Here is a 14,802-nt window from a genome sequence, read left to right as displayed (position 1 = left end):
TCCAGCGATGGGGGTCGTCTTGTCGAGAGACAGAGAAAAACAATTCCTTAAAAGGAGAAAATCGCAACCCGGCAATATGGCTCTCGAGTGGCGGCCTCCGGTGGGGGCTTTAATAGGCACTGGAAATGAATAGGTAGAGAGGTACACATCTATATCACGGGGCACACGGGCATCGAAATCGTCTCTCTGCTGAACCGGCGAGCTTAGCCTTGCAGAACGTCTGAAGTTCACATGGCGAGGTGGGCTGTCGCCAAGTTAGGCTGACGCAGGGAGTGACAACAAAAATAATAAACTGTAGAAGTAACTCGCAAGATGAGAAATGCAAATTGGAAGTGGCCTACTAAAGGTGAAACGGTGTTAACGGATGCGTCAGACAGTTGGGGTTCAGTGTTGCCAGTAATCTTCGGTCATTTTCCCATAGGAGATGGGTTGATCAATCTTAAAAGTATTCAATTTTGAGTCGAAACACATGTCATGAACGGTGTTCTAAGATGTATTACCATTCGACTTATATGTCAATATTATTCGACTAACTGAAATGGAGTAGCGCTATTTGAGTCATGCGAATAACCAATGAAATGCGATGCTATAAACCGATCTAAAGAAAGGAAAATTGCTTCGCCATATACACACCACGCTTATAGTAGACAGCATATGATGGATGCAAACATCGGAAAAGCTGAAAAAGGTCCCACAACGAGGAGAGGCTTCGCTTTTCAAACCACCAATAGTTTACGATCCGTCTCGCCTCCTATGTTATTCTCTACCATGGAAAGTACGCTTTAAAAATAAACCAATAGATGGAGCCACGAGGGATCTGCACAGCGGGTCGTAATGTTGGAAACCTGTGAACATCTACCGATGATTTTTCCTAACACCCAATGTAACTATGAATTGAATTCAGTTCACTTTGCGTTGAAATGGTTTTATTTTTAGAAGGTGCTTATACGACTCCAGTGAAATCGAGTAGCCTCAAGTGCTAAGACACTGCCTTAGGTCGCCGCAATAAAATTCATCGTTTCTCATTCCGGCTGTTTGCCAACTGTGCGCGGTCCGAGCGCAACAAAAGCAAAAAAATGCAAGGCTCATCTCTCGGAGCGAAGAACGGCGGAATGAATTATTCATACCGCCATCAATCCCGAAAATTCCATCACCAGAAGTGAGTGTGTTTAACTTCAATTTCACAGTATAAGACACGACGCACCTCATTCTCAGCGTTTAGAGGCCCTCTGCCAATTCGTACGAACGCGGTAATCTCGATAGTGGAAGGAATGAAAGTTTCACATCGGCTAGCACAATTTTGGACTCCGATCGGATGCTATACTTTTCGAGGCACGGTCACTTTTTTGCACCGGAACAAATTTCTCAGGGCGAATAAAAGCTATTGTAGAGGTGCGCGTGGTTCGCAATGAGCCGGCTGCACCGAAGCTGTAGAATTAATTACGCTACATAAATATTTACAGACATTTCGCAGCTAAGCAAGGCAAGTCGAACAGCGTGAATCGGCATTTTCGTCATCATAAAGAAAAAACTTGGGTGCCGTAACTGAAGGGCCGCTTTATGGAAAGTTAGGAATTTTATATGAAGAGTAATAAAGCATTCATATAACAATAAAGTTAATCTAAAGTGGTTTCAAAGAAATAATAAAAAAGATGATCTTGTATTCTTACTGTTGGAATAGAAACATGCAATCTGCGTAATTGACAAAAAGACACTTTTCATCTGCATATTTTCAAATCGTACCTATTCTAGCTGCAATTCCAAAACTCTGCCTTATAGAAAGAAAAAAGTCTTATGAAGCCGCTGAAGCATTTACTGACCAATGGCATATATAGATTTGCATTTTATTTTCACTCCTGCCCATCGCTGTGCATTAGCCATGAAGTTACCTTTCGAACAGGCAAAAATGCATTTATCATAGTGATTGTATTCAACATTTATGGCATGAGAACCGCTCATTTTGCCTTTAATTTAAAAATAAACCTTGATATCATCTATCGCACAAATTGTATACTTCAGTAAGGCAGCAAAACTAACTCATCACTGGAATTAAAAAAAACAATCACCAATCAGAAGAAGTAGGGTGACAATACCCAACTATAAAATTTTCATAGAAGAAACTCAATAAACCAAAAAGGATTTGGAATTTTTATTGTCTTGACAGCAAACAATCTTTTCCTTGTTGAGTAAAGTACAGTAAATCGTGAAAAATTAGAATTTAGATTCGTGTGGAAATTTTGCCAAGGCGGTTTACAATGCAAACCCGCTTTGGCATAGTTATTTTCTGTAAGAAATGACAGGTTAGTAATCCCTACTATTGTAGCAGCTATTTATACGCTTTTGCTTCTAGGGTGGGATTTGGATATGATAGAACGCATGGAGAAAGAAAAACAATTACAGAACTGCAGATTATTTTAAAGCTAACGGTGCCGGAGTAGGGTGCGTTAGTGGACACAATTTCAATAATCATAGTCCTAATGTGTACAGAGGAGGGATAAATTTCGTACAGATTCCCAGAGAATGTAACAAATTCTAAGAAATACTGAAGTTTACAATTTGGTTCATTTTCCGAAAGAAAAACTTTTACATTTTTTTTAAATCCGCCAAAAGTTCTTCTAATTTTTCATAAAAACTATTTAATATCAACAGAAGTACTAAAATTTCTACTAAAAAATCTTTTCAGTTTTCACATGAAATCCTTCTACGAACAATTCCACCAAATTAACAAGAATTTTGTTTTTTAACGTTTGCAAATTCTGTTGATTGCTATTGAATTTCCACGGAAAATACTCTAAATCTCTATTGATTTTTTTCTCCAATTTCTCACGTTCATTGATCTGAATTTCCATGGGATTTTTTTTGAAATTTCCATGGGAAATTCTTCGGAATTTCCTTGGGAAATTCTTCGGAATTTCTCTGGGAAATTCTTCGGAATTTCCTTGGGAAATTCTTCGGAATTTCCTTGGGAAATTCTTCGGAATTTTTTTGAGAAATTCTTCGGAATTTCCTTGGGAAATTCTTCGGAATTTCCTTGGGAAATTCTTCGGAATTTCCTTGGGACATTCTTCGGAATTTCCTTGGGAAATTCTTCGGAATTTCCTTGGGACATTCTTCGGAATTTCCTTGGGAAATTCTTCGGAATTTCCTTGGGAAATTCTTCGGAATTTCCTTGATAAATTCTTCGGAATTTCCTTGGGAAATTCTTCTAAATTTCCTTGGAAAATTCTTCGGAATTTCCTTGGGAAATTCTTCGGAATTTCCTTGGGAAATTCTTCGTAATTTCCTTGGGAAATTCTTCGGAACTTTCGAATGAAATCCTGGAGGAACTTCCAGAGAAATTCCTGGAGGAACTTTTGGACGAAATTATGGAGGATCCTCCGGACGAAATCCTAGTAGAACTTCAGGACAAAATTTTGGAGGAACTTCCGGAGGAACTCCTGGATGAACTTCCGGAGGAATTCCTGGAGGAACTTCTGGACGAAATCCTGGATGTTCTTTCGGAGGAATTCCTGGAGGAACTTCCGGACGAAATTATGGAGGAACTTTCGCTCCAAATCCTGGAGGAACTTCCGGAAGAATTCCTAGAGGAACTTACGGACGAAATAAGGAGGAACTTCCGGGCAAAATTCTGAGGGAACTCTGGACAAAATCCAAAAGGAGCTTCTAGAAAAAATCCTGGAGGAACTTCCGAACGAAATCCTGAAGGAACTTCCGGATGAAATTCTGGACAAACTTTGGAACGAAATCTCGGAGAAACTGTCAGACGAAATTCTGCAGGAACTTCCGGAAAAATCGTAAAGGAACTACCGGACGAAATTCTGGAGAAACTTCCGGATGAAATCATGGAGAAACTTTCGGACGAAATTTTGGAGGAACTCCCGGAGGAAATCGTGATGGAACTTCTGGCCGTTATCCTGGAGGAACTTCAGGACGAAATCCTGGAGGAACTTCCGGACGAAATCCTGAAGGAACTTTCAGACGAAATCCTGAAGGAACATCCGAACGAAATCCTAGAGAACTTCCGAACGAATTTCTGAAGGAACTTCCGGACGAAATCTTGGAGGAACTTCCGAAAGAATAAATGAAGAAACTTTCCGAAGATACTTGCGAAGAAATACCTGGAGAAAAGAAAGAAAAGAAATACTTCTGGAAGAAATTCCAAGTTTAGAGAGAATTAAGTGAGCAACTAAGTGATTTAACTATTACAAAAATCGCTTCGTTTCACTTAGTTTAATTTCCGATGTACAATTTAAGATTTGACTCCAATAGAATATGTACCTCTATACGACAAACGATTTTGTAGAATTCTCCCCTTGAAGAAGACTCGAAATAGAGTCGAAACGTCGGGAAAAATCTAAAACATTCGTTTTGATTATTCAAGACTGCAACGCCATTAGAAGTACCAACATCAGTCGAACTCTCTTCATCATTATTGAAATCCTGAAGGAAATTACAGACGAAATCCTGGAGGAACTTTCGGACGAAATCCTGGAGAAACCTCCGGACAAAATCCTGGAGAAACCTCCGGACAAAATACTGGAGGAACTTCTAGAAGAAATCTTGAAGAAACTTCCGAATGAAATCCGGGAGGAGCTTCCAGACGACATCCTGAAGGAACTTCCGAATGAAATTCTGGAGGAGCTTCCGGACGAAATCCTGAAGGAACTTCCGGACGAAATTCTGGACAAACTTTCGGACGAAATCTTGGACGAAATTCTGGAGGAACTTCCAAACGAAATCCTGGAGGAACTTCCGGAAAAATCCTAAAGGAACTTCCGGTCGAAATCCTGGAGAAACTTCCGGATGAAATCCTTCGGAAGAAATCCTGGAGGAACTTCCGTCAAAATGTTTAAGAGACTTCCAGGCGAAATCTTGAAGGAACTTCCAGACGAAATTCTGGAGGAGCTTCCGGGCGAAATCCTGGAGAATCCTCCGGACAAAACCATGGAGGAACTCCTGGACGAAATCCTGGAGGAAATTCCGGAAGAAATCCTGAAGAAATTTCCGGTCGAAGTCCTGAAAGAACATCCGAACGAAATCTTGGAGGAACTTCTGGACGAAATCCTGAAGGAACTTTGGACGAAATCCTGGGCAAACTTCCGGACGAAATCTTGGAGAACTGCCGGACGAAATCCTGGAGGTACTTCCAGAAGAATTCCTGGAGAATGTCTGAAGAAATATGTGGAAAAATTTTCGAAGGAAGTTCTGAACTTGAACTGAATGAACTTTCCATCGAACTCGTTAAAAAAAATCCTGAGGAACACGTTGAGGAGCTTCTGAAAAAAAATCCTGAGAATTTTTGACGCTTGAAATTAGTCCACGCCGACCCACGCCGCCGATCGTGAACGGCGTAACGCCGCCGCCGGTAAATTTTCGATCGGCGCACAGATCTAAATGTTTTCAAATTAGGGATCCGTAATGAAAAGTAATCAGATTCTGAACTTCCAATATTATTTCCATTTTTTTCTGTATTTTATCAACACCAATCCATTTGGAAACTGTTAGTAGTTATTAATTTAAAAAAATATGTATTATCATTGAAAAGTAATTGAAAATTTAAAAAATTTGCCAATCAATATTAAATCACGTGTACATATCGCCAACTCTTTATTAAAACGAAATTACAAAACAGCCACCATAATTGTATGTTCAACATGGCGTCCACAACACAAACTCGCTTCGGTAAAGCGACGCCACGCCCAAACAGCACGAGCAACATCGCCACCGCCATTTTATCTTCAGTACTGCATCCGCAAGCACCACTAGCGGCAACAAATCCGAGCTATTTGATTCGCCACCTCTTCGGTTAAGCAACGTCGCGCACAACCAGTACGAGCAGCATCGTCACCGCCATTTTATTGTCAGTACTGCCGCCAGCACCACGACCAATGGCTCCGGGCGTGCCACTGCTTCTTATCCAAGCCCATGACTGTTGGTTTTTAGGAAGACCAACATACAGATTGGTAAAAAAAATATTTCAATGCGATTGACGATAGTCCTTGTTTTTTTTCGACAAATATAATTTTGGTTATTGAACGCCAAAAACAACCGTGACAAAAATAGGTGAAATCCAGTTCTGTGATCCCTCCACTGGCATTGACAGCGTGGGCAACAAGAAAACCTGTTGAAAGTGAGAGCCGTCGTAATCCAGTTGAAGTCTGAAGAAAGATCAGAAAATTTTGAATCTATTTACGGTGGATGCGTTCGGTGAAAACAAGTCTGTTTTTGACTCGAAGATTTATGGTTTCTCACCAAACTGAAGCAATTTTGAATTATTTCATCATTTTTTTTATGTAGCACAGATTTTGTTATGGTTTAAAATAACTATGCGAAATTTAACTTCTTCTAACAATCAAATTGTTGACAATATAATGCGTAGAGAAAATAAAACATCCGAGTCGGTAAATTTGCTATAAATCAGCCAACTTAAGAGCTACACTGTACATAAATTCATCACAGTCCCATGTAGATAGAAAATCAAATAAACATGGGACTGTTATGAATTTATGGGCAGTACAGAAAAGAGTTGATTGGAATAATCTTAATATGTGTCTTTTTTATGTGGAAAAATAAAAAAATGTCTTACTCTTCAAAACAAGTTTGTAGAACTTTTTTTTCAAAGTAAAGATTAAGGAGGGAACATGCACACTGTGAATCTGCATCCTGGAATGCAATGTGATCAAATGCCTGTCGCACTAGCCACACGATCATGATCCATTGATCGATTGTTGTGTACTGACATGGAGGATGTTCCGAAACACACTAACAAAATCGCTAATTAAATTATTGCCGGATCTTGATTACTATTTGACCGGGGTCAAGTGGAGTGCCAATAAAAAATAACACATTTTTTCGCGTGGCGGTATAATCATAAACTACATCGAACAATCCTTAGCTATGAAATGGAGTCTATCCAACAACAAATAACGCCGTAATTGATAAGTAGTATTAGACAAATTGCTTTTCTCGAATAAGATTTTTTTAAATTTTATAAATTATGAAAGTTATTTTAGTATATTTTTTATAACTTTTTGTGGCAAAAATATTAGTTGTGGTTCAGCAAAACTCCAACCATCTACACTTCACGGAAGTGTTTCAGAATGGAAAAGCAACATTCATAAAGTACAAAACGCTTTTGATAGAAACTGAGGTTAAAAAACAAACATTCAATGTTTCATTCAAAAACCGTTAAGATAAGAATAGGATTTTTTTTGTATGAAGAAAGCAATGGAATGGGTCACGGATGAAAAGCAATACCAGTTTGAAACTAACTTCTTTAAAATGACTACACCAATCATACACATCTCTAGGCACCTCTTAAGGACATAGTTGGAAGAGTACCACAATGGCAGTCAAAATGGCACCGGACCTTCCACGCGTCAACCCCACACCTCCCGCACCCCTCTCCCACCAGCATTCGAATGCTTCGAACAGCATCGAACAAAAGTTTAATATTCAAATTACTAACCTGTTCACAGCATATTTATTCACTTCCCGTGATAATGAACATGTTTATCCAAAGAGTTCTATGTATTTCGGCTCGAATAATTTCATAAATCAGCAGTTTCGTGCCAATTCATTAGCCGTTCGCGATTTGGTGGGTTTATCACTGCACTTCACTTCTTTTCAAAGGGCACTGAAAAAATCAAGTTTTTACTCACTTCTCCACACATGAGCAGCCCGAAATGTTGATGGAATGCAAATTAAGCATCAAGTTTCGAAATCAGTCACTTGTTTAAACCGAAAACTTAATATAAACTGCTATTTTTTCCCGAAAAAAACGATTAAAAACTGATCGCGGAGCGAATGTAAACAACGGCACCGGCAGCAGCAAACTAATAAACAGGGTGGTTCCAAAAATAATTTTGCCCCGCCACGCTTTGATTTATAATTTGGGTGTTATCCGATGGTTTGGGGTGGTTTGATTAGAGGCTTACCGTGTACAGGTCGTTTCAGGTTTGTATGACAGTTGATATGGCGAGGTTGAATTTAACATTATTCTGGATTCTGGCACTCCGTCATTGGGGGAGACCATATGACTGGATGAAATATTCAAGAGCTTCAGCTCCATAGACAATCCATATAGAATGGTCGTTCCAATAGTTGGGAGTCGATTTTAAGCGAGGTTGCGAATCTTTAGGCTTTAGGCTTCTCAGAAGGCATCAGTGAAACGTGCAATTCATCAAAATACCCAGAATTTGTCTGTGATATCTATCGCACCAGGGGCAGATACTTCTAGTCTAGTCTAGTCTACACAATCGCGCAAGGCAAATGCTTCATACAAAAGTGTGACGTGGGGTGAGTGGGGTATAAAATGCTATTTTTGCGTTACGTAATCAATGGATCTTTCCTGCGGTGCGGTTTTCGTTCAGCGAAGTCTCAGGAATGTTGCTTTTAGCTACGTGGGTTCTCTTTTCGCCAGCGTTTGGAGGGGAGGCATTGTAGCCAGTGTAATAAAAGGTTTAGTTTCCCACACTAGTTTTCATACAAACTTGAACCGGCTTGCGGTCAACCAGTCTTTGTTCAAATCGGTTTTTGGAGGACACGCGGAGCATGGGCAGAATCGAGTGAGCGTGGTGGTGCTGGGTCGTTTTTTGAACCACCCTACTAATATTCTTTGTTTTTTTTATAAATACGATACCAATACTACTACAGTATATGACAGTTTTTATTGTACCAATACTTTCAAAGCTTAGTTTTGGTACTCAACCCACCTTCACCTTAAAGAAGCAGCGAAGAAGTCAGCCCCACATGATGGATGAGTCTCAATTGCACGAACCAGTGACGGTGACGGAGCTTGAGCGAACAATGGCACGCGTGTGGTGTTCACCTGGCAGATTGCTGAAAACCGAATCGTCGATAAATAATGACCGAGAAATGAGGTGCGAGAAAATTCGAAAAAATATATCAATCGATCAGGCGCATCACACTTGCGTTTTTTGGTTTTATATGTTATCAGTAGGACCGTAGGTGCAAACTTTAATAAAGGCAGTAGACATAGACAAACATACGTATCTTTTGCATTTATGATTTGCTTTCAGCAATTCCACTTTGTACAGGCAATAAATGGTTTTTAAACAGGACTTTTAACATTCATCCACTGTACAGCCTGGTCTACTTTGTGGCGAAAAGAATAATTGCATATTTTAAATTAGAATTAATTGGCCTTAAAAGCTAACAACGATGGTCTAAATGCCAGAATGTGTTAATGGAATGACTTCCAAATGAAAGTATGATAGCAAAAACAATTTAATCATTGACTCGACCAGACCTTGAAAGAACCCGATGCCAAAAAGCCACTTAATTGTGCACAGCGGTCACATCCTGAGTCGCCGACTCTGTGTCACGCAGAGCTGAAATTATCCAGTGGATAATTTTCCCCCAAATTCAAACTTTTTTCTACAAAGAGCAAAAGCACCGATGTCGGTACCAGTCTGCGTTCGTCATTCTGAAGCACATTGCAAAAACTCATTCGAGCCGACACTTTGAGTTTGTGCCTTAGAGCGAAAACAAACATTAAACCACAAACTACTTCGCGATCGCAATCGCAATCACGGCCGTGGATCTGGTGATCTCAACCACAGTGCCAGAGCCGGATTTGCATTTCGCTGCTGGGACTTGGTCGTACCAGATTTGGCCCTGCATAGTGCAAACCTCCGCCCATATAGGCAAGTGCCAATTAACAGTTTTCGTCTGATCCCAATTCCTCGTACATGGCTGATTCGCACTACGGCAAAGAAGAAACACACCTCCCGTCTTCGCTCATCATCATCATCGTCTTTGGTTTGTTCGTCATCAAATTTTCTTCTACTGTGCTGGCAAAGACAAAAGCCGATTAGAGATTGCCATTGTTGTTTGCCAGTGTCGTTGTTATGATTTTCCACCTCTTTGCGGTCCGAACGGCCATCATCCGCTTGGGGCTGTTTGACGAAGGTATTACCGCGGTGAAGCGAATCGAAGATCTTCACCGTTTTCGAGGAAGCGAGCCAACAAAAAGCATAAATTACACAACGTGCTCGGTTTTCTTTTTGCGCTGCTTCAATTTTGTGATAATTTGGATTTTCCTCCACTAGATATAACTAGATATCACTGGAAAATGGCGAAGAGGCTTCCAACTATGTTGGACAGTGAATGAGTTTGGTAATTTATGAAGCTGAAGTTTGATAGGAAGAAAAACTATTCCGACAGCAGTCCATTGTAGTTCGATACCTCTTCAACCCATTCGGTTGTTTGCGAAGAGTTTCACTTAGTAAAATAACGAGAAACTAACAGACATGTCATGGCCACGAAGCGTAGAAAAAAATCTTGGCACAAAGCTAATCCCCACAATCTAGGTCTTTGTTAAAAAAAATCGAAAAAACACGATCGCCAAAGCATACCAAGGAGAATTTCCCGAACATAAACAGTGATTTAACGATCGTTCTAACTAAAATATACAGACGTACGACCCGAATGCGAACAACAAATAACCGATCGCTTTCGCCTTCCTTTCTGCGCTACCTCTAAAGTGCTGTCAGATGCGGCAATAATAAAAACGATGATCGAGCGAGCCGCTCACCCGCACATTCCCATCGTCGTGCGCACACAAGCAGAACACAGTCATGCACTGCTCACCCTTTCCTGCGGGATCGAGCTGATGATATTCGCGTGAACCGCTGCTGAACATTATCGGTTTCTCGTTTTCGTTTTCCACACAGGCGATTTCCTCGCTTTCGCGGACGTTTTGTGTGGGCTAAAAAATGTACCGTTCGGTGGCGACCGCGAGGAGAAATATTTTTTGGAAAATTTTCCGCCGCTAAAAATAACACATTCTTGAATTTTGCTCCACTCAACACTCTCTTTCTCGCACGCTCGAAGAACCTGTGCGGCCGCAATGAACATGGCAGCTACTGTGTATGTGCACAAAACGTTTTCTTTCTTCTGAGTATAAATTACGGACCGAATTCGGTTAGATCGTATCGGATATATAGGTATATGGGTTACAGTCTGTGATCGATCGTGAATTCAAATCATTTGCTTCTTTCTTCTGACGATCATCATCTGTTTTCGGACTTACAGTCAATATGTGTAGAAAGTTGGTTCATAATTACCCGTTTCAGTTGTGTCTTCATGATGTTGTGCAGCTCATTCCGGATGATGTTGAACTTCATCATTGTGTCCGAGCTGAAAATGGACCGTCCGAAGGCTAGCCCTGGATAGTCCGCGCATCGCTTCTGCCGCCGATGTTCCCTCTCGGCGATTACTTCAGTCCGCTCGCTGGTGCACCGCAATTTGGCCCATTCCGCCGCATCCGGATCGTTCTCGTCTGCTGCTGCTCCGTCATCGCACGGTGCTCCATCTCCCAGCGCTCGCTCCAATTTGGCAATATCCCCCGCTGAAGCCCGGATCTTTTTCCGCTGCTTGCCGTTGCTGCTGCCATCGGAATTTTTGGAAGATTTTTTGCTACTGCTGCTGGATTTCTTCCGGCTTGCACTGGCGGTGCTGGAATCATCCGAGGACGGACTCTTTTTGCTGCGTTTTAGCTTTTTGCTAATTTGTTTGACTAGCTCCTGACCGGTGGGGGCTTCCTCCAGCTTGACCACCTCCAGCGGTTCCCCACTAGCAGCGCTGGCTCCTCCATCGTCGTCTTCGTCATCGTCTATCACTATTATATTACTAGCCGTGCTATTACTTATATCGCTACTAACTAGACTATTGCTGTTGCTGTTGTTGTCCTTGTTTTGTTGTTGATTAATCAACTCATCACTTTGCTTTGTCAGCCTTTCGTCGTTTTCTAATATACTTTTACTGGTATCTTGATACAGTTCCACTTCCTGGTTGAGATCCTGGCCTAGGTTGTGGCTATTATTATTTACAAGATCATCATCGTCAACGCCACCATCGTTATTATCATCGATCGCAATCAGCATCGTTTGTTTGTCTTCATCTTCCTCCCCCACTCCGACGGTGACATTCTGCTGGGGATTCGCATTCTCGTCGTTGCTGATGATTATGTCTGTGTTTACTAAACTGTTGCCAATCAGCAGTGACGACGATGACGAGCTGCTGCTTATACTACCTCCGTCTCCCGTCGACGTCGTAATTATTCCACCACAGTCAAAGGCACCTCGCAGCGCTGCAATCACGTCCTCGGCCGGTACGTTGGACTTCCTGCTGCCGCTGAACCTCGGATGATGCTGGTGACCCCGTTTCCTACCCGAACCTCCAGACGGAACGGGATTATTTTCGCACATTTTATTAGCAGCACCACCATCGGCCAAACTTGCCGAACTCGTCGATCGAACTTGTTCTTGTTTTTTACTCTCTGCTCCTCCTGTCACTGACACTGATGAGCTACGTCTGCTACTTGCCGGATTGGCTGTGCGGTGGCGCTTCTTTCTCGCCACCGTTTTCGCTCGGTTCTTCTTCGCTGACAGCTTTTGGCCACAGTTGATTACCGCTAGCGCGCTCTCGTGGCCGACACTTGTATTACAGCGACTATTCGCTGCCGCCGACGATGCATGCTGCTGCCGTGAATGTCGTGTCTTTTTGGCACGTTTTCCACCGTTACCTCGCGATTTACTATTGAAACAACTCGATCCTCGTCTTCTATTGCCATATGATATCACTCCAATCATTCTCTGCGCTAGTTGGTTGAATCAATAAACTATCATTCGAATAACTAGCTTTCCTTGTGCTTCTTCGGCTGGTTTTCTCTACGTTTTAGTTTGTACTTTGACGATAATACACACTGGGTTTAGGATTTCAATAACAAAACTTGATTGCCGGGAACTTGTTTGGTTTTTTCTTTACTTGCGGAGCAGCACGGGATGCGGTTTTCACTGCATCTCGTCTCTTCCAACAATGTGCCGGATAGTGTACTTATCTCATGAATGAAACTCCGCTCCGAGCTCGTGGGACCGGTGAAAAAAACTGCCGGCATTCTTACGATTCCTCTGGCTGACCCTCGCGCTTTCACGCTCTCAATCTATTTTCCTGCTCTCACTAGTCGTGATCGCTAGCACAACACCCCCGCGCCAACCTTAGCATCTTACACGACATCACGACTCGTCGCCGCAGAAGTCCTCGTCTATATTACCCATAAGCAGATTTATATAATTAGAGCATGATTGGTACTGGCCGGACATTGTCTCTCAATTATGTCATCCCGCCCAATATGAAGTCAATATAGGAAATGGATATGAGAAAGCCCAGTGGCGGCCGGCATCGAACTCCAAACGGTCATGATCACTTTCGGCTGTCGTCGGTTGTTGGTCATCCACCGAAATCACACATGACTCGACGCCCATGTTTTCCCGATCGCGCATGAGCAGACGACCGACCGACCGACCGTCACCGAGAAAATGACGCCATATTTAATGCCGCACCGCCATCATCCGGCGTTGGTATTTTATGTGTGCAGTGCACCGAATGAGACTAGCACGATGCGCTAAAAATAAATGATTTTTCGTATCTACATACGCCAACCGTTCGCCCAACAATGATTGAATTTTCTCGAATATTTTGCACAAACTACCCAATCTAAATTATCATATGCATGGCTGAAAACGTGTCTTGTCTTGTTGCCAGGAGACGCTTATTGAAAATGTTGATACCGCCATCTTGTTCCCAAGCGTTATATTCGTAATATTTCGATTAAATCAGAGATTATGCAATAATCGTGTTGGCAGTAAAGTGTCGGACGTCGGCGGCAGTTGGATGACGAATGCAGTTGAAATTCCGATGCAACTCGAATTCCACTGCGCTCATACGAAAATTCATTCTTATTTTATCTTCTCACACTGTCACGTGCGTCACGATCGTAATGATCGTAACATTTCAGCGAAATTTGAGACCCTGTTGTGTTTTCTAGTAATTTAACAAAATAAGCAAATTAGTTCGTTTTTGCTGAATGAAATTCTCAGCTCAAGGACAGGCAGGCTGTTCCTGGCAGGCTGTCACGTTGTCATCAACTCGAAATTAGCCGAAAAACTCATCTCGAAAAATAAGTTTCAAAAAACAGCACGAAACTGAAGGCGATTTTTTTTTTGTGCGTGTAGACGATGACGTGAGATTATCTGGTCACTATTTTGGCACCGAACGGCAGCGGTAGTAGCCCGTGTCCGGATGTAGTTAGTGGCGCTTGTGGTGCGGTTCATTTTCAGTGCCGGCCGGTAATGAAGTGGGACCACTTGTCGAATTATTTTTCATTTTGTCTGAGATGGTGATGTCATCGTTAAAAACAGATTTCAAGAACGGGATTTTGTGTGCGTTGTCGAAAATGGTACGACATGTTAGTCGTGAAGAAAAATACCAGGATAATTTGATCGGTACTTCATTCATGTCAAAAGGGTTTGTTTCTAATTTAATTTTCTTTGGACTGTATGCAAATAAAAACCTAGTTAATGCTTGCCTTTTATGCTGCTTGTTTTGATTCTGCGATCATTTCACGTTGACTCAAATCAATTTGCCGTGGAAAACTGGATGCATTTCCCGAAAAACCTCGGATGCAGTTCCCGTGGAAACTTGAATGATTTTCAAGTATAAATACCATAAATTCGGAAGCATTTCTTGTAGAAATTCGAATAAATTTTATGTAGAAATTCGAATGAATTTTATGTAGAAATTCGAATGAATTTCTTGTAGAATTTCGAATTAATTTCTTGTAGAAATTCGAATTAATTTTTTGTAGAAAATTCTAATGAATTACTTGTAGAAATTCGGATGAACTTCTTGTAAAAAATCAAACTAATTTCTTGTAGAAATTCAAACTAATTTCTTATAGAAATTCGAACCAATTTCTTGTAGAAATTCGAACTAATG

At 41.5% G+C, this 14,802-nt stretch overlaps 1 protein-coding gene across 19 annotated transcripts in view; it reads right to left on the bottom strand.

The window, feature by feature from the left end:
- LOC134227607 (tropomyosin-2) overlaps positions 1 to 14,802 on the bottom strand; it is a 129,953-nt gene that overhangs the window by 83,338 nt on the left and 31,813 nt on the right. For 2 of the 19 annotated variants that reach the window (XM_062709208.1, XM_062709210.1), the window contains exon 1: positions 11,091 to 12,895. The exons of 7 other annotated variants lie outside the window; for them this stretch is intronic. In XM_062709208.1, coding sequence (XP_062565192.1) covers positions 11,091 to 12,617 — 1,527 coding nt within the window. In that variant the 5' untranslated portion in view covers positions 12,618 to 12,895. Of the gene's footprint in view, positions 1 to 11,090; positions 12,905 to 14,802 lie in introns of those variants that run through there. 10 more of the 19 variants (XM_062709211.1, XM_062709207.1, XM_062709209.1 and 7 more) reach the window with 10 other exon arrangements.

This window comes from Armigeres subalbatus, chromosome 3 (genome assembly GCF_024139115.2).
Source record: "Armigeres subalbatus isolate Guangzhou_Male chromosome 3, GZ_Asu_2, whole genome shotgun sequence".
NCBI classification, from domain to species: domain Eukaryota; kingdom Metazoa; phylum Arthropoda; class Insecta; order Diptera; family Culicidae; genus Armigeres; species Armigeres subalbatus.
Note: the sequence above shows the minus strand (reverse complement) of the source record. Positions and strands in the feature narration are given on the sequence as shown.